The 17,898-nt window shown below is 53.9% G+C and overlaps 1 protein-coding gene across 1 annotated transcript; it reads left to right on the forward strand.

Moving 5' to 3' along the window:
* The first annotated feature begins 573 nt into the window (after window positions 1-573).
* CRYBG2 (crystallin beta-gamma domain containing 2) lies at window positions 574-17,267 on the forward strand. The gene is made up of 19 exons (XM_081305632.1): window positions 574-2,970; window positions 3,372-3,419; window positions 3,500-3,609; window positions 3,745-3,874; window positions 5,925-6,064; window positions 7,180-7,306; window positions 7,597-7,632; window positions 7,827-7,963; window positions 8,096-8,222; window positions 8,489-8,628; window positions 8,729-8,855; window positions 9,085-9,117; window positions 9,258-9,370; window positions 12,814-12,943; window positions 13,180-13,319; window positions 13,654-13,777; window positions 15,653-15,811; window positions 16,918-17,077; window positions 17,166-17,267. Exons 1-19 carry the CDS (start codon window positions 580-582, stop codon window positions 17,252-17,254), a joined length of 4,461 nt encoding a protein of 1,486 aa, XP_081161758.1. The 5' UTR covers window positions 574-579; the 3' UTR covers window positions 17,255-17,267.
* Window positions 17,268-17,898: the final 631 nt, after the last annotated feature.

A 17,898-nucleotide genomic window follows, 5' to 3' on the forward strand; every position in this document is an offset into this window, starting at 1 on the left:
GTCATCCGGTCAGTAAGCAGCAGGGCCCAGGAGGGGCACCTCTGCTGGAGGCCAGAGCCCATTTTTCCTTAATTCTCCTTTTAAGGAGCATGGCAGGAACAGGGTCAGAACATCGCTTGCCTAGTTTCTGGCTTTCTGGTTTCCTCGTTTGTGGCTGCCGTAGGTCCAGACCCAGGGCTCCTTGGGCAGAGACCCAGCCACACCCACAGGCCAGCAGGCCAACCCATCTTCCTTTCCGCCTTCCCTTCTCTCTCCTTCCAGGGCAGGTCTCAGCTTGCCCTTTGAAGGACCTTGACAGAATCACTTGAAAGGGGGACGAGGAGTGGATAGGGGCTCTGATGAAGCAAATCAGAGCTAGGAATGTCTTGTCCACTTTACAGATAAGGAAACAAAGACCCAAAAGTTCAGGGACTCTCCTGAGGTTGCCCAGCCTGACCATAGCAGGGGTGGCTATTCTGTACTTCCGAGAGCCACCCCTTGTCCCCTCTGATGCTCATCTCTCTTCTTCCTGGTATCACCTGCAGGGAGCTGGCCCACTGTGACACAAGGACACGTCTGGACAGGTCGCCGGGGCCCAACATGGAGGAGGCAGCTGGGCCCTCAACCCGGGCTGAGGCCCGAGTCATAAGCGCCACACTGACATGGCGGCAGCAGCCCCCTGCCCAGGAAGAGACCAGACATCGTTTTCACAAGGTGTCCCTGGTGACAGGGCCCCGGACAGAAGCCCCCCAGGAGATGCTGGCGCACAATCACTGCAGAGAGGACGTCAACGGCTTTGCTACGCGGGAAGAGACAGTGAATTCCCAGGGCCCTCGGGCTGAGGCCAGCTCCGGGAAATTCCAGAGCCACGGGCCCATCTTTTCCAAGAAGTACACACCACCCCCCAAGGAGAAAAGGCCAGTGCGGAGGCTGAAGGAGGCCATGGACCAGGCTGATGGCAGTGCCCAGGCTCCCAGGACCGAGCCACCAGGCATGGGAGCCATGGCCAGGACTGAGCTCTTGGTGCCCTTGCCTGGGCCCCGAGAGCCAAGCCCCCACCCGGGTGTGGGTGTCAGCAGCAGGAACTCCAGGAGCTATGAGGAGTGGAGAGTCACGCGCACTGTGCGGACCACCACGGTAGTGGGAGGGCACGTGGACCGCCGGGTAAGCAGCTCTGTGACGGTGGGGCCATCGCTGTCAGGCGAGGTCCTTCCCAGAGGCCGCAATGTGGCCCGTGTCCAGGTGGTGAGCCCCCGCGCCGAGGCCTCGCCCAGCCACAGCCAGGCCCTGGAGCTGCTGAGCAGCCTGGTGCCTGCAGAGCGCAGCCCACCCGCCAGCCGCCTCCCCCGGCCCACAGGTCCCGGGCCAAAGAGCCTAGGCCTGGGCAGCACCGAGGGGACAGTCCTGGGGCACCTGCCTGAGACTAGAACAGCTGAGCTCAAGGATAGCTCGGCTCCTGCAGCCATTTCGGAGGGTGCCCATCTGCCTCAGAACCAGCATGTCCCTAAAGCCCGCCCAGGCCAAGACGACGGCAGAACCCTCGATGCCAGGGCCTGCGAGCTCCCCCAGGTGCAGGGAGCCTCCACCCCCAGTCCACTCCCTCTCCAGACTTCTCAGAGCCAAGCAGCAGTGCCCTCTTCTCCCAGACTCCAGAGACATTTCCCCTCCCCGGGCCTGGCCCACCCCCCAGAGCAGCCCGAGGGGCCCACCCACCCTGGGGCTCAGCCCAGTCCCCACGTCCTACCTGCTGGTCAGAGGGAAGGACTCACCGATCGCCCTGCTGCCCCCACCCCGCCCACGGTGGGGAGCGAGTTTGTTACAGTGCCCGGACAACCTCTGGCTCCGTCTTCTGAGCAGAGGAAGGCTGTCCCCAGCCTGGGAGATCTTTCTGCTCTGGACTCTGAAGATGTGCCTATCGCCCCTACCCAGAAAGAGGCTGTTCCGGGCCACGGTGCTCCCTCTGCCTCCTCTCCCAAGCCAACCAAAATTGTCCAGGGCCCAGAAGGAGCCTCGAGCACCCAAAAGGGGGCTGTTCAGGGTGCTGAAGGCAGCCCTTCCCCTTCCCTTACCCACGACAAGACCCTTCGAGGCCCAATTGTTCCTGCTCCTCTGCTCCCCAAACAGGATAAGGCTGTCCAGGGATCCAAAAAGAGCCCCACCTTGTCTCCCACCCAAAAAGAGGTTATCCAGAGCCCCACTGTCCCCCTTGCCCCATCCTCCTCAGTGGACAAGGTGTCCCCCAGCTCAAAAGGCACTCCTGTCCCATTACCGACGGGAACAGAGGTCAGCATGGAGCCCCAGCTTGTCCCCGACTCCACCGAAGGCAAAACACCCCCAGAACCACTGAGGGAGGAGGACGAAGTGGCCCTGGCCACTGACCTGGAGATTTTCCTGGACACACTGCGGAGCATGGAGCCCCCTGAGATCCTCCGCACTCACCGGCTCCCCCGAGCCCCCCGCTCCTCCTACCTGGCCATGTATGCCACACTGCCCGCCATTGAGGAGGACCAGCCTGGGCCTTGTGTGCAGGAGCCCAGCCCCCAGGAGGTGCCTCCCCTGGAAGAGGAGGAGGAAGAAGAACCCGAGAACCCCTACCTGAGCGACGACGAGAAGCTCCAGCGCAGACAGGAAAAAGCGGGGCCCAGCCCCTCCGGGGACCCGCCTCCTGCCAGGCCCACCCCGGTCTCCTGCTCTCCTCTAGAGATGCTGAAGAAGCACGTATCAGGCACCAGGAGCCTCCACCCGGAGCCGGGGGCGGACATGCAGGCCAGCGGCCGGCCCACCTCCCGACTGGGGGGCAGCCTTCTCTTTGGCAGTCTGTTGCCTGCCACCAAGGAGGCCTCTGCCCTGCAACCACTGGGCAAAAAGCTGTCTGCTCTGCCACCCCACGGGGCACCAGGGCTCAGGAAGGTGCCAGGTCAGTTGCCCCTGCTCTGTGGCAGAAGGCCCCCGCCAGAAAAGCCCGCCTGTGCCGAGCCCCCGGAGGGGTGGGTGAGTGAGGTCTGGGAGCAAGGGAGGTGCCTGGCCTCTTTGGGGTCAAAGTTTGGGAGGAGAATGGTTCTGGGGGTCCGAGTCCCTGGAGGCGGGAGGCTTGGTCTAAGGTGAAGTTCAGCAAGCCCATTTCTCTGGGCCTCACACTCTGTATCTGCACAGCAGGTTTGCATTGTGGATGCCAAAGGGCTTGGTGGCTCTCATATCCTATAAGCCCAGGGAGGGAGGTGACAGGCACCAGCTCTGGGGCAGAGAGATGAAGCCCTGGTATTGGAAACAAGGGTGGCATCCTCTGTGGGCCATTTCGTTGAGGGTAGAGGATAATAGGGAGGACATTGGAATGGCAAGCTGTGGGGACACAGGTGACCTCGTAGGACTTCTCATCGTGAACTCTGTTCCAGAGCCCAGCACTGAAGACCCAGGGCAAGCTGAACACCAGGCCTGGGAAGGTAGGATGTGAGGCCAGCGGGTGGGCGGCAGGAGACCCCGCCTGGGGACAGGGCCCGAGGACTTCTGCTGTCCTTCTCAGGTGATCGTCTTCTCAGAACCTGGCTGTCAGGGCACCAGCAGAGAGGTCTGTGACGACACTGTCGATGCCTCAGCTTGGGCCGCTGCCTCTGTGAGGGTGGTACGAGGCTGGTGAGTGGGGAGCATCCAGCGGGGAGCCTGGCTGTGCACCTGGAGGTGCAGAGGGCAGAAATCCTGGTGGAAACCCCATCAGCTGTGGGCACAGCCTCCTCCCCACCTGTGACCCTGGGGTCTCTGTGCCCACAGCTGGGTGCTGTATGAACGGCCCGAGTTTCAGGGCCGGAAGCTGGTCCTGCCTGAAGGAGACATGGACCTCAGAGTCCCTGGGCCAGCGTGGAATACCCAGGGCATCGGCTCCCTGAGGAGGGCTGTCTGCGTAAGTGGACTGGGGTTGGGTACAGATGTTGCCTCATCTTCCCTGGACCCTGGGAAGGGGGAGAGCATCAAGTGCCTAGAGTGGGAGAGATCATATGGGGCAGGGGGCAGAATGAGGCTTATTACGGACTGACCTGTAGATTCCTGACCTTGGAGGCACTGGGGAAGAAAGGGACCTGGGACTATGCAGTGTGGTGACAGGCCAGGGCCAGGCAGAGGACTAGGCCCAACCTGGAGAGCAACTCGGGGACATCTGCTGGAGCAGGAAGCGTCAGAGCAGCAGAGATAGGCCAGGGTTGCCCATCACCCAGAGCAGGTGCCACGGACATTTGCCCATTCCCTGTTCACAGATGCTCACTAATGTCCACTGTGTGCCCGGCCCTGTGCCGGGTGATTGGCAGGTGGGGGAGGCCTGCCCTCTGCCCTGAGGATGCACAATCAACTAGACTGTGAGGGCTGATTTCAAGCCCTGGCTACCAGGAGAACAGTGGAGACCAGGAAGGGCTGGGATTTCCAGCCCAGGGACACCTCTTGTTTTTGAAGGAGGGATGTGTGGTTTGAAAAGTCAGCATGATAATTTCATATTTGTAAAGTGCAAAACAGGCCGGGTGTGGTGGCACACACCTGTAATCCCAGCAGCTCGGGAGGCTAAGGCAGGAGGATTGCAAGTTCAAAGCCAGCCTCGGCAATTTAGTGAGGCCCTAAGCAATTTAGTGAAACCCGGTCTCAAAATAAAAAATAAATAGCGCTGGGGATGCAGCTCAGTGGTTAAGCACCCCTGGGTTCAATCCCTGGTGCTAAAAAAACAAACAACAACAACAAAACCATCTAAAGAGACTCAGAAGAAAGCGCGGTGACCAAGCAGGGCCCATCACACTACCACCTCTGGGGGTTTTGTTTGTTGTGACCGTGGTGAGGAGGAGTAACTGGGGCCAGCACTGTTGCGCTCTTCCGGACAGAGATGGCAGCAGCAGGTGAGCCTTATCTAGGGCAGCAGCCCTGGAGAAGGGTTGGTGATTTTCAAAACCTCTCCAGCAACGCACAAATGTTTGTGGATAATTTTTTTAATAACTTTATTTTGCTTATTTAGTTTTTTCTTTTTTTTATGTGACTCAGGGCCTCATACATGCAAGCCAAGTGCTCTACCACTGAGCCACATCCCCAGCCTGTTTGTGGATAATTTATTGTGAGCTTCTCACAATAAATTCATCTTCATGTGGGAGGTAATGAAGTAGCAGAGGAAAAACAAGGCTTTGAAGTTAGCAGGTCTTAGAATCATTTGATTTATTCAGCATTGAGTGGGCACCTACTGTGTGCCAGGCATGTGGGAGGTGCTAGGTTGTAACATGGAACAAAAATTACCCTGCTCTGCTCTTGGCTTGGCTCCTCACAAGCCCCATGACCAGGAACAGCTTGCTCAATTCTGCCGAGTGTCAATTAATAACACCCATTGGGGGACTAAATGGGACCGGTAGGACCTTCACCAGTACTGTGCACTTGGTAGATGCTCCACAGCCATGTGACAGATGAGTGAGTAGGTGAGAAGAAACACCCAGAACACACCAGACCTGCTGCTGCCTGAGATAAGGTGGAGATGCCCACCGGGGGGTTGAGGATGTAGCTCAGTGGTCGGCATGTGCCTAGCATGCATGTGGCCCTGGGTTTGATCACCAGTAACCACCCCGCCCCTGCAAAAAAAGCCCGTCTGGACAGATGCTGGAATTGTATGTAAAGCTGGACCCCAGGAAGTGGCTGTCTTACCCGTCCCTCTACCAGCAGGCCCCCCAGAGGCAAGGGAAGGGCAAGAGGCTTTGCAGGTTCTCCTGGGAACTTGGTCTCAGCTCCCAAAGGTCCAATAAGGATTGTGGTATCAAGCTTGGCTGGCTAACCTTGGAGAGGACATTCCAGTCACCCCTGTTTTCCAGAGACAGCCAGAAAGGTTTTCCTAGAAGCCCCTGGAGCCCTGGCTGGACAAGCTGGAGGAAGCAGAGCAGGGGCAGGGCAGTCTCCAGGTGCTGGTTGACCTTACATTGTCCCCACTTCCTCTGCAGGACTACTGCGTCCCCGAGATCTGCCTGTTCTCTGAGGAGGGCCTTGCCGGGGAGCAAGTGAAGCTCACAGAGGCCTTGGAGGACCTTCAGGACCTGGAGACGCCCCTGCAGGTGGCATCTGCTACTGTTTCCGCAGGACTGTGAGTCTAGGCTATTCATTTAGCATTCACCATGCTGCGCGATGGGGATATGGGGTGACAGGACATAGTTCCTGCCCTCAAAAGTGCTCAGTGTGCTGGTGGCAAAGACAAGTAAACAGACAGTAGGAGCCCAGGATTCTGGGATGTGGGATGGATACAGCACTGCAGGAACCCAGAAAAGCACAAGCCAGCTGGGCTTGGTGGCTCACGCCTGTAATCCCAGCGACTGCAGAGGCTGAGGCAGTAGTTTGGGAAGTTCAAGGCCAGCCTGGGCAAATAAAATTTAAAAAAGGGACTGAGATGTAGATCAGTGACATAGTGCCCCTGTATTCAGTTCAATCCCCAGTATCACAACAACAACAACAGAACCAAAAAAACAAAAAACAAAAAGCACAATCCAGCTGAAGATAGAGGTGGGTGGGTCAGGGGGGCAATCAAAGAAGCCTTCCTGGAGGAGGAGACATCTCATCTGGGAAGAGTGGCCCATGAATCTAAGTTCCGTGAGAACAGGAATTTGTGTTTTGTTCCGTATTGTATTCCTGATGCCCAAAGTAGGGTCTGGTCCACAGTAGATGTCTCTAAATATTTGTTAATTGAGTGAATGGGAAAAGATTATATCTGGCAGAGAAAATAGCACATGCAATAGCCCAGTGGTAAGAAAGTTCAGTATGGGGGCTGGGAATGTAGCTCAATGTAGATGGCATGTTTAACATGTATGAGGCACTGGGTTCCAACCCCAGCACCCAAAACCAAAAAGATCAATCTGGACAATGTAAACAGCACGTGGGAAGCCATGGGGCCAGGAGGAAGGAGGGGCAGATCATGGATCTGTGTGTAGCTGGGCTTCATTGTGAGAGTAATAAGAACTACTAGGGGTTTTAAAGCAGGTATGTGTGTTACAAAGAACTGCCCGCTGCTGTGTGAAATTAAACAGAGCAAGGCCAGAGGAAGGGGAGACCAATGATATGGCCACTGCAAAAGAGGATAGAGGACTAGAGTGTGCTCCTGAGGAAGCCTCTCCCACAAACCCACTTTCTTCCATCTAAATCTCCCTTCTTATCCACCAATCTGTGTCCCTGGGGCCTGAGTTGCAGTGCCTGTCTGCCTTCTACCAGGTGGTTGCTGTACCCCAAACCATTCTTTGAAGACACCCCCTACATCCTGGAGCCTGGAGAGTACCCCACCTCGGAGGCCTGGGGTACATCAGATCCCAGCGTGGGTTCCCTGAAGCCCTTAAGATTGGTAAGGAGCAGGGCACACCATGGGCCACTCTGCTCCTGTTCCCAAGTAGCATGATCCTGCATCTGTGGACAGGAGAGGGAGAAATAAATGTGGAACCGCACTCCTTGGAGACTATTCCCAGTAGCTCCTACTTGGAACAGGACTGGGAAGACAGAAGATCAACCCATGGGGTGGGGAGAGAGAGGACATAGGTTGGCCATTTTTAGGGGTCTCAAGAATCTCCTAGGTCCCCATCACCATCTGTCTTCCCCCACCTGTGGGCTGGTGTCTCATCAGTATCTCCTCTGCAGGGCTGCCCAAGTGTGGAGAAGCCAGGAGAGCCCAAGGTAAGGGTCTGGACTTCAGGGTCAAAGAGGATCTTTGGTGGGTAGGGATGGTGTTGTCACAGTTTGGGCTGGACAACAAGAAAGGAGAGCCTGGGTAGCTCCTCTGGTGCATGGCACAGCAGTTCCTGGGCTGGCTGGGTATATTTGGGCCCAGATGACACCCCATCAGTTTGCCACCTCTTCCCCCCACCTAGGCTGTGGTGTATGAAGCCCCAGGTTTTCAGGGACGGAGCTGGGAAGTGAGCAGAGACATCTACAACCTGCAGCAGCCAGAGGACAGCCAGAGTCCCCACCTGGCCTCCGTGGGGTCCCTGCGAATTCTTGGAGGCTGGTGAGGACTGAGGATGCCTCCTTCTACCTCATCACTCAACTCTGCCCATGGGGTGGGGAGCCACCTGGGCTGCCTAGGGCTGGGGAGCTGTCAGTGACTGAGTCAGTGTGTCCATCCTCCCCCTGCTTCCAGCTGGGTGGGCTACGAGAAGGAGGGCTTCCGGGGCCACCAGTACCTGCTGGAAGAGGGCGCCTATGCTGACTGGTCGCAATGGGGAGGTTTTGACCAGTGGCTGACCTCCCTTCGCGTCATCCGGACGGTAAGCAAGGGCAATTGGACTAACCCTCTGCCTCTGGCCACAGCCAGACTTCCCCTGGGACAATCTGAGAGAAGAATTTGCACCCACTCTCCCTGTTCTCCCGGAGTGTTCCCTGAGGGTTTGTCTCTGTGCCTCCTGCGGCTCTTTCCCAGGCCACAACAGCCCCCTCACCCCTAATTTTCCTTGTGAGTTGGGTCCCCGGGGTCGGACACTCCCAGGGGTTTCTTACACCGGGCAGGAGAGACCTGACTGTCCCTGGGGCCTAGGACTTCGGGGACCCGGCCGTGGTGCTGTTTGAGGCCGTGGACTTCGAGGGGCCGGGTGTGGAGGTGAGCACGGCAGTGCCAGATGTGGAGCTTGTGCGACACGGCCCGCGCACCCAGGCCATCCACGTGCTCAGCGGCGTGTGAGTGCTCCTGGCTGTGGGAGCGGGGCGGGGCGGCCCGGGGCGGCTCGGGAAAGCTACCGGCTCCTTCTCTGCTGACCCGGACCCATCTTTCCTGCAGGTGGGTGGCCTATGAGCAGGTGGGCTTCTCCGGAGAGCAGTACGTGCTGGAGAAGGGCGTGTACCGCAACTGCGACGACTGGGGCGCGGGCAACAGCGCCCTCGCCTCGCTGCAGCCGGTCCTGCAGGTGCGTGCCGGCCGCGGCCAGCGCGGAGACTCGCGGCTCCGGGAGGCGCTGGGCAGAGAGGGCGTGGCTGGAGGGCCGGCCTCCTGGGGGCGTGGCCCTGGGAAGGGGCGGGACTAGCGGCGGCTTGCGGAGCTGGGTAGCAGTGGCCGGGCGGGCGGTGTTGAAACCTCGGAGCTGAGGCTGCAGGTTAGCACCTCTCTTGACCCTTGACTCTGGTCCCTCCCTTCAGGTTGGGGAGTACGATCTGCACTTTGTCTCAAAGGTAAGAAGGTGGCACCGCAGGGGCTGGCGGGGCACCCATCCCCTCCTCTCTCATTTCAAAGCTCTCCCTCTCTTGGCCATTCCTTCTGTCCCATTCAGTTGCCCTCCTTTACCTTCATCTCCACCCCTCTTTTCTTCCAGATTCAGCTTTTCTCCCGCCCCGACTTCCTGGGCAACCACATCTCCTTCGAAGATGACCAGGCATCTCTGCCCGCCGCCTTTCAGCCTCAATCCTGCCGAGTCCACGGTGGCAGGTGAGCACTGGGGGAGCCGGGTGTGTCATCCATGTGCTTGGAGCAAGGTAGGAGCCCCTCTTTCACATGATTTTCTTCCACCCCCAGTTTCCTGGAGTTTCGCTGTTCTATCCTGAGGCATTCAATTTTAAAACAAACCAAAGAAAATGAAGTTTGAATGGAAAATTGTAATAGTATAGTAAAAAGAACCCCGATCTATCTTTCTCTTCTTTCGTGAGATGGGGTCTTGGTGTGTTGCCCAGGCTTGCCTTGAACTCCTGGGCTCAAGGAATCCTTGATCCTTGTGCCTCAACCTCTCAAGTAGCTGAACTACAGGCCTGCCACAGAGCCAGCCAAAAAATATGGGGGGTGAAAAAAATATATATATATTTATAGCTATAGGTGGACACAATACCTCTATTTTATTTTTTATGTGGTGCTGACAATAGAGAACTTCATGCCTCACGCTCTATAGGCAAGTGCTCTACCACTGAGCCACAACCCCAGCCCCAGGGGGATGTATTTTAAATCCCTGATCTAACAAAATTTCATGGATGAACCCTTCATTCATTGTGTGTCTCTAGTAAGAAGGCTTCCCCACTCCACATAGCTACCTATCCTTATCGTATCTAATGACATTAACCATAATTTGTTAATACTATCTAATACCCAGTCCATGTTCAAATTTTTCCGTTTGCCTTAAAAATACCCTTGAGAAATTAGCAGGTCATTGTTTGTTTGTTTGTTTGTTTTTTTGTTTTCCTCCAGGATACAAATAAGGTACACACACTGTATTTGATTGATTTGGCCTCAAATCTATCAATCTTCCCCTTTTTGTTCCATACCATTTATTTGTTTGAAGAAACCCAATAATTTAGCCAGGTGCTTTGGCATATGTCTGTAATCCCAGAAGCTTGGGATGCTAAGGCAGGAGGATCACAAGTTCAAAACGCAACTCAGCAATTTAGCTAGGCCCTAAAAAACTTAGTGAGATACTGTCTCAAAGAAAAAAAAAAAAAGAAACCCAATAATTTGCTTTGTAATACAGTTTCCTATTTTCTATGTTTGGCTGATTGCTTCCTGGTGATGTCTTTTAACTTGTTCCTTTGTCTCTCATATGTCTTGATTAGATTTGGAGATTTTTGTTTTGGCAAAAAGCCTACTACTGAAAAATAAAAACAAAAAACTTTCCCTTTCAACTATTTGACTATCTGAAATAGTTTATATAGACAGTACAGTTTGATCCTTTCACAAAGATCAATGTTTGACTCTTTTTCTTTATCAATTTTCAGAATAATTTCTAAATTGGTTCCTAGCAACAACCTACAAGCTGACCACAGAATATTTTTTTAAAGTATTATAACAAACTCATGGATTTTGATGTATCTGATATGCTTTAGTCCATTGCAGTAATTAAGTAATTCCCTTATATACTCAGATTGTTCCATCTTTGGTTAATGAGAGCCCCTTCAAATTGCCTTTGGGTCCTTTTGATATGATCCTAATAGTTTTGAGAACTTCCTTGTTTTTCTGATACACACACGGACGATGCCCCAGGATCATTTTGTTCATTTCTTGCACCAAACCTGGTATCGGCCATTTCCCAAGGAACTCTGGTTCCTTTTATTGGGAAGTGGTATTTAGAGACCAAAATCCACTGTTAGGTGTTTCAAAATTAAAATACCAAGATTGCTACTAATAGTGAAAATCACTGAAAGCTGCTCAAGACTTCTTTACAGTTCTTTTTGTCCTCAGAACATTCACCTACCATTTAATATTCAAAATGCTCTGTTTTAAATACATTTAAATTTAAAATAATCTTTATTTTATGTGCTTATGTTATCAATCTGATTTATAGTTAGTGTCATTTATCTATTTAAAGTTTTTAGGAATACTCTTCTTTTTTTGGAGAGTGGGGTACTAGGGATTGAGCTCAGGGGCAAACCACTATTTTGTATTTTATTTAGAGACAGGGTCTCACTGAGTAGCTTAGCAACTTGCTTTTGCTGAGGCTGGCTTTGAACTTGCCATCCTCCTGCCTCTGTCTCCACCTCCTGAGCTGCTGGGATTACAGGTGTGTGTCACCAAGCCTGACGCTCTTCATTTTTACTTTTTTGTTGTTGTTGTTGTTCCTGTGCTAGGGATTGATCCCAGGAATTCATCATGCAGGGCAAGTTACTCTACCACTGAGTACTCTCCCAGAACGAATTATTTTTTAAAAAATTTCATAAAATATTTGCATGGTGTCTCTTTTAGCTCAGGACTGCCATAACAAAATGCCCTAGACTCTCTGGCTTAAACAACAGAAATTTAGCTGGGTACAGTGACACATGCTCATAATCCCAGCAACTCGGCGGGCTGCAGGTAGAGGATCACAAGTTCAAGGCCAGGCTGAGCAATTTAGGGAGACATTGTCTCAAAAAAAAAAAAAAAAAAAAAAAGTTGCGCTGAGGATGGAGCTCAGTGGTAGAGAGAGCCCCTGGGTTCAATCCCCAGTACCATCACCACCACCACCACCACCACCACTCCCCCCCCAAAAAAAAAAAAAGAAATTTTATTTTCTCATAATTCTGGAGGCAAGTCCAGGGTCAAGGTGCTGGCTAATTCAGTTCCCCAGTGAGGACTCTCTTCATGACTTGCAGGAGGATGCATTCCTGTCCTCATACTGCAGACAGAGAGAGAGCAGAGCTCCAGACTCTTTCTCTTTTCTAAGGATCCCCACCCAGTTGCGGAGTCCCACCCTCACAACCTCATCTAAACCTAATTACCTCCCACAGACCTCACTCTAAATACCATTCTATTGAGGGTGGGGGAGACACAAAGTTCCCCGTGGATCACAGTTCCAAAGCTTCCACCTCTGTCCCTCCCACCTCTCCCCTACCTTTCCCTAAAGAGAATATTTCTTAGTATTTACTTTGCTCATCTATTGTTTCTTTTTGAAGATGTATGCAAATATACATTCATGTGTAAATTTGTATATAAATATAGAAAACAAATATGTTTTTGTTTTCTTCTTTCCCCATTTTCTTACACAAAAGGGAGCCTAGTACAATCTGGTGAGTATACAAAAAAACTACTGACCCTACGGTTGACTCAACAGGTTCCTATGGATGGATGTTGTTGACATCTTCCACTCTGCTATTGCAAACAGTGCTATAACGAGTGGTGTCATGCAAGCATTATTTAAAGGTGTCCTTGGACTAGAGTCCTAGATGTGGGATTGCTGGGTAAATTTCTCATGGAGTGTTGCTTGATATTACCAAATTCTCTTCCAAAGGGGCAGTATGATTTCAACCAGTCCTTTCTTAAGTCTGACCTCAGTCCCTGCTGCTGTGGTGCCTCTCCATCTTTGACCCCCCCTGGGCTGGGGGAATTCCATCAGGTCCTTAGACCTCAGGGTTGTCTGGCAGGCCTAGGCAGGGTAGCCTGATAATCCCTCCTGCCCCACTCTTCCACTTCCCTAGCTGGATCCTGTTTGATGACAAGAACTTCCAGGGAGACCAGCACATTCTCTCAGAAGGCGAGTTCCCCACTCTCACGGCCATGGGCTGCCTGTCGTCCACCGTCCTGGGCTCTCTCCGGAAGGTGCCCCTGGTGAGTGCCCCTGTCCACTTCTAGGCAACCCTAGAGGCAGAGGGAGAGTCCTGCTGGGGAGTCCTGGCCCTTGCCACAGAGACCCACCTCACTGCCTGGTGACAGTCCTGGGGACACTCTCCTGGCAGTATCCTGGAGTCAGTGAACGAGCTTGGGAGGGATAGGAGCCTGCAGTGTGCACCTGGGAGTCCAGGCACTATCTGGGCTCCGTGGCCTCACCCCTCCTCCCGCCCCAGCACTTTTCAGAACCCGCCATCTTCCTGTACGGCCTGGAGTGCTTCGAGGGGAAGGAGATAGAGCTGGACCAGGAGGTGCGGAGCCTGCAGGCCGAGGGCTTCAACAACCACGTGCTGTCCGTGCGGATCAAGGGGGGCGTGTGAGTGGTCGTGGGCAGCACAGGGGTGTGGGGGCTGGTAGCAGGGACGAGTAAGCGGCAGGACAGGGGACCCAGGGTGTCCTCCCCACCAAGCTAGGAAGGAGGATTGCTGGTTCTAGGGCCTGGACTCCCAGCCCCGTGGACTTCCTGGGACCCTACTTTGCCCTGCACACCCCAGATCTGCTTCCCAGCCTTCTCCTCTCCACTGAGGACCCTGGCCCCGTGCAGAGGAGTCCCAGCAGAGAGAAGAGGAGGTGGCGATGGCCCTGAAGCCCCGCCTCTCCCCCTGTCTCTCTCTCTCTGTTCCTGTGTCTCTGGCACCTCCTGGACTCAGCTGGGTGTTGTGCGAGCACAGTGACTTCAGGGGCCGCCAGTGGCTGGTGAGCAGCAGTGAGATCACCAATTGGCTGACCTACAGCGGCACCCAGAGGGTGGGTTCCCTCTACCCCATCAAGCAGGTGGGTCGCACATCAGGGTGAGTGGGTCCCTACGGACTGTCCCAGGTGCGCCTCTGTGGGTGTGTGTCTGTGTTTCCCAAGCTCAGCACCGATGTACTTTGTCACAATTTCTGCCCCTTTTATCACTTCTTGTACCATTATCTACCCAAGCATTTTCTCTAACTTTTATTTTATTTTATCCTTGTCCTAAGGAATAATATCCATAAGATCATGACTTTGATGTATATATATGATTTTTTTCTTAATAGACATGATGAGTTCATTTTCACTGAATTTTCAAAAATAAGTTTCTCCAGCCAGGCCCCGGTGACCCACACCTGTAATCCCAGTGGCTTGGGAGGCTGAGGCAGGAGGATTATGAGTTCAAAGCCAGTCTCAGAAACTAAGCAACTCAGTGAGACCCTATCTCTAAATAAAATACACAATAGGGCTGGGGATGTGGCTCAGTAGTTGAGTGCCCCTGAGTTCAATTCCGAGTACCAAAAAAAAAAAAAAAAAAAGTTTCTCTAAACTCTAAGCCAGACGTGGTGGTGCATGCCAGTAATTTGGGCTGCTTAGGAGGCTGAGGCAGGAGGATCAATCTGGGCCAATCTGGGCAAGAGCCTGTCTCAAAATAAAAATTTAAAAACTGGGCTGGGGGTGTAGCTCAGTGGTCCCTGGGTTCAATCCCCAAAGTGTTTTTTTTTTCTTTTTCTGTGTGTGTGTGTGTGTGTGTGTGTGTGTGTGTGTTGCTGAGGATTGAACCCAGGGCCTTACACACGCGAGACAAGCACTCTGAGCTATATCCCCAGCCCCACCAAGTGTTTTATTCCACATAGGACCAAACAGTGACTCCTGTCCCACCCTCAGTAGTAAGCCCCTCACTTTGGGAACTGGGTGCCTGCACCTGGCGTCTGGGCCCTTGTCTGGCGTGGGTCTCATTTTGGCCTACGTGCAGCACAGCCACGAGCTCTGTGTATGTGTCTGTTTCTGGGCCTGTGACATCATTCGTGGCCGAGGACCTGTGTGCTCTGGAGGTGACCTCTGCCTGTGACACCTGGTTCAGGGCAGCTGTGCCCACTGGGGGGTGTGTCTGTCCGAGCGTGCCTACGCCGCCCCAGTATTCACACACTCCAGTGACATCCTTGCTGGAGGAGTTCCCGGAGATGAACTCCAACGCTGAAATTTTTCAGATGGGAAATGAGGCCCCAGGGCCGTGGACAAGGATTTGCTCTGCAATCTTGGGCGAGTACTGTACCTCCATGGACCTCTGTTTCCTCATCTTTAAAATGGGGACGGCGTGGCATCATGGGTGTGTTTGAGGACTGAAGATCTCATGGGCGGGGTTCCCGGGACCTGGGCTGAACTTCATGGTTGCCCTTATGGCTACTATTACTGTCACCACCCTCCTAGGTCCCCTGCTGACTTGTGGACTGCCTGTCATCCACCTTGTCACCACCCCCCTCAGCACACATGTGTGTCTGGGTTTCTTTGGGAAGCGTGTGTGTGCACCGCTGCCTGCCGCACATCTGTCCTGGTAGCAAACCTGGGCACCTGGTGTGGCGTGGCCCGGGTGGCCCTGCGTGTGGTTAGGGTGTGTGAGTCTGCATGTTTGAGTCTTCTGTGAACTTCCATGTCACCTCCTGGGCCATGAGTGTATGTCCCTGTGTCCGTCTGCACATGTCTGTGCATATCTGTGGACACAGAATGGTGGGTGAGTGTGACTTGCCCACGTGCCCTCGGTGTGTATGCAAAGAAAGGTGACATCGGAGCAGGGTCAGGGAACATGGAGGCATGAAGGAGGGACCGCGAGCTTGGTCCTAGAGGGTCCGGAGGGGAGCCTGGTGGACATGCCTGGGGGGGGACTCCTGACTCTCTCCCTCCCCCTGTCACCAGCGCCGGGCTTATTTCCGCCTCTGGAATGCAGCCCTGGGGGGGTTCCTGGCGGTCCCGGACCACGTGGAGGACATGAAGGCCGGCCGCGTGGTTGTGTCTGAACCCCGAGCTGGCGGCAGCTGCATCTGGTACTACGAGGACGGGCTGCTCAAGAACCAGGTATGGTGTGGGGCTGGGAAGGGACTCCCGGGCCCCAGGCACCCGCAAGCCCACCTTGGGGAATCGTAGCCCAGTCAGGAACGGGACCCCGGGACCCTGGCTGGGGAGGTGGAGGATGCAGGCGCGGACCCCTGGCAAGTCATGCTGTCCTCGGGGCCTCGGTGTCCGAACCATGGCCGACCCAGATGCCTAGAAGGAAGCCCCCAGCTCTGCTGTCCTGTTAGTGATGGTCGGCTCCCTCCACGGTTTCCTGGGCACCTACCTGTTCTAGGTGCTGGACTGTGGCAGTAGGAAGACAGAGAGACTCATCCTCCTGAAGTTTATCCCTCTTATCCCTCTGGGGAGGGACAGAAACGATTTAAGTGATCAAAATGTAGGTCAAGGAAGGAGGACAGGGAGTTTCCTGAGGCTCTGACGGGGTGCCCTTCCTGAGAAGAAGGGGGCACCTGAGCAGATGTGTGAGGGAAGAGCATTCCAGGCAGAGGGATCAGCAAGGGCAAGATGCCCACCTGCCTGGCATTTTTCTAGGATTCAGAAGGCTGCCTGAGCGGCTGAGTGAAGTGAGGGAGGGAGAGAGCAAGAGATGAGGTAGGTAGGTAGGTCTTTGTAGGCCATTGTTTTTTGGAGTATTTTTTTTTTCCCTTTTACTTGGAATGAGAGGGAATACTGACTGTGTGCCAGGTGCCATATTAAGCCCCTTGCATAAATGCTTCTTGTAATCCTCAGAGAATCCTATGGGCAGGTTCTGTTCTACTCTGCTTTTTATAGGTGAGAATATCAGAGCACAGAGAGGTTAAGTGATTTGCTGAAATCACACAGCCAATAAATGTGTGGAGGGTTGTCTGATGCTAAAACCCACGTTCTAGTGGAGCTAATATTTTCCCAGCCCTTTTATGGTTTTTCGTGTGAAGCCCTCAAAAACAAACAAACAAACATCAACGAAAACAAAGCAAGTATTCAGGATTTCTAGCTTTAAGAAAACAGAAACTCAGAAGGATCAAGAGACTTGCCAAGAACCAGGATTCAAATCCAATGTATTGAGGGTGTCTTGGGTACGATAGAGTCCCTATGGGGAAAACGGTGCTAATGACCTCCTGGGGCCTCAGGTGGCCCCCACCATGAGCCTGCAGGTAATTGGACCTCCAAGCCTAGGCTCCAAGGTGGTGCTCTGGGCCGAGAGCCGTCTGCCGCGACAGACATGGAGCATCAATGAATTGGGCCACATCTGCAGCCAGATGTTTGAAGGCCGGATCCTGGATGTAAAGGGTAACTGGGTTGTCCGTATGGCAGGGAGCTGTGGGCAGCATCGTCCTGGCTTTCTCTGACCACCTCTGACTCTCCCATTCCCTCCCAGGTGGCCGAGGTTATGACCGGGACCACGTGGTGCTGTGGGAACTGGCCAAGGACAGGGCATCCCAGATCTGGACCGTCCATGTCCTCTGAACCTCCTTTCCCCCAGCCCCGGAGGCTTTGCTGGGATGGAATGTTTTTTAGTTTTGTTGTTGTTGTAACATAAGCTATTTTCTAATATGATGCTAAGTATCTTTGTCTTTGTGCACCTTGATATTTGGGGTCAGAGATCAGGGTGACGACTGTCCACGGGCATTTTTCCCTACACTCGGGCTGGCATCTCTCCGCCATGCAGCGTGGTGTGTTTTCTTGGTTCTTGTTTTGGTGGGCGTCGGGGGTGGGGGTGGTAGAGCTAAGGTGTAAGGCCTGGCTCTGCCACCAGAGGGAGCCTGGGACCAAATTAATTGGTAGGTGTGGTCCTTCCTGCAGTCACCCAAATGATGGGTCCTGAGCCTGTTCCTGAGTGTTGGGGGGTGACGGTTCCAGAGATTCCACCCCCATCCCAAGATGGTCCCATACTCAGAGGACCCCACCCCAGTATGCCTGAGTATTCAGGTCCGGCACTGGGCCATGGGGACACAGACACGAATCAAGCCTTGAGGTCCCCACCCTCAGGGGACACAGTCAACAATGAGAAGGACACAGGCAGAGAGTGCCCAGAGCAGGAGGAGCACAGGATGGGGGGAGCTGCTGGCCAGACGGGAAGGTGGGAGAGGAACCTGTTGCAGGGTGCACAC

The sequence above is a fragment of the Spermophilus citellus genome (assembly GCF_964194105.1).
Source record: "Spermophilus citellus genome assembly, chromosome: 9".
In the NCBI taxonomy this organism is placed as follows: Eukaryota; Metazoa; Chordata; class Mammalia; order Rodentia; family Sciuridae; genus Spermophilus; species Spermophilus citellus.

Bases quoted from the DNA above. Each gene is read 5' to 3' on its own strand.
- CRYBG2 (XM_081305632.1), top strand. From the start codon at position 580: ATGGAGGAGGCAGCTGGGCCCTCAACCCGGGCTGAGGCCCGAGTCATA. The intron at 9,118-9,257 runs GTAAGAAGGTGG...CTTTTCTTCCAG, and splicing joins ATCTGCACTTTGTCTCAAAG to ATTCAGCTTTTCTCCCGCCC. The intron at 17,078-17,165 runs GTAACTGGGTTG...ATTCCCTCCCAG, and splicing joins CCGGATCCTGGATGTAAAGG to GTGGCCGAGGTTATGACCGG.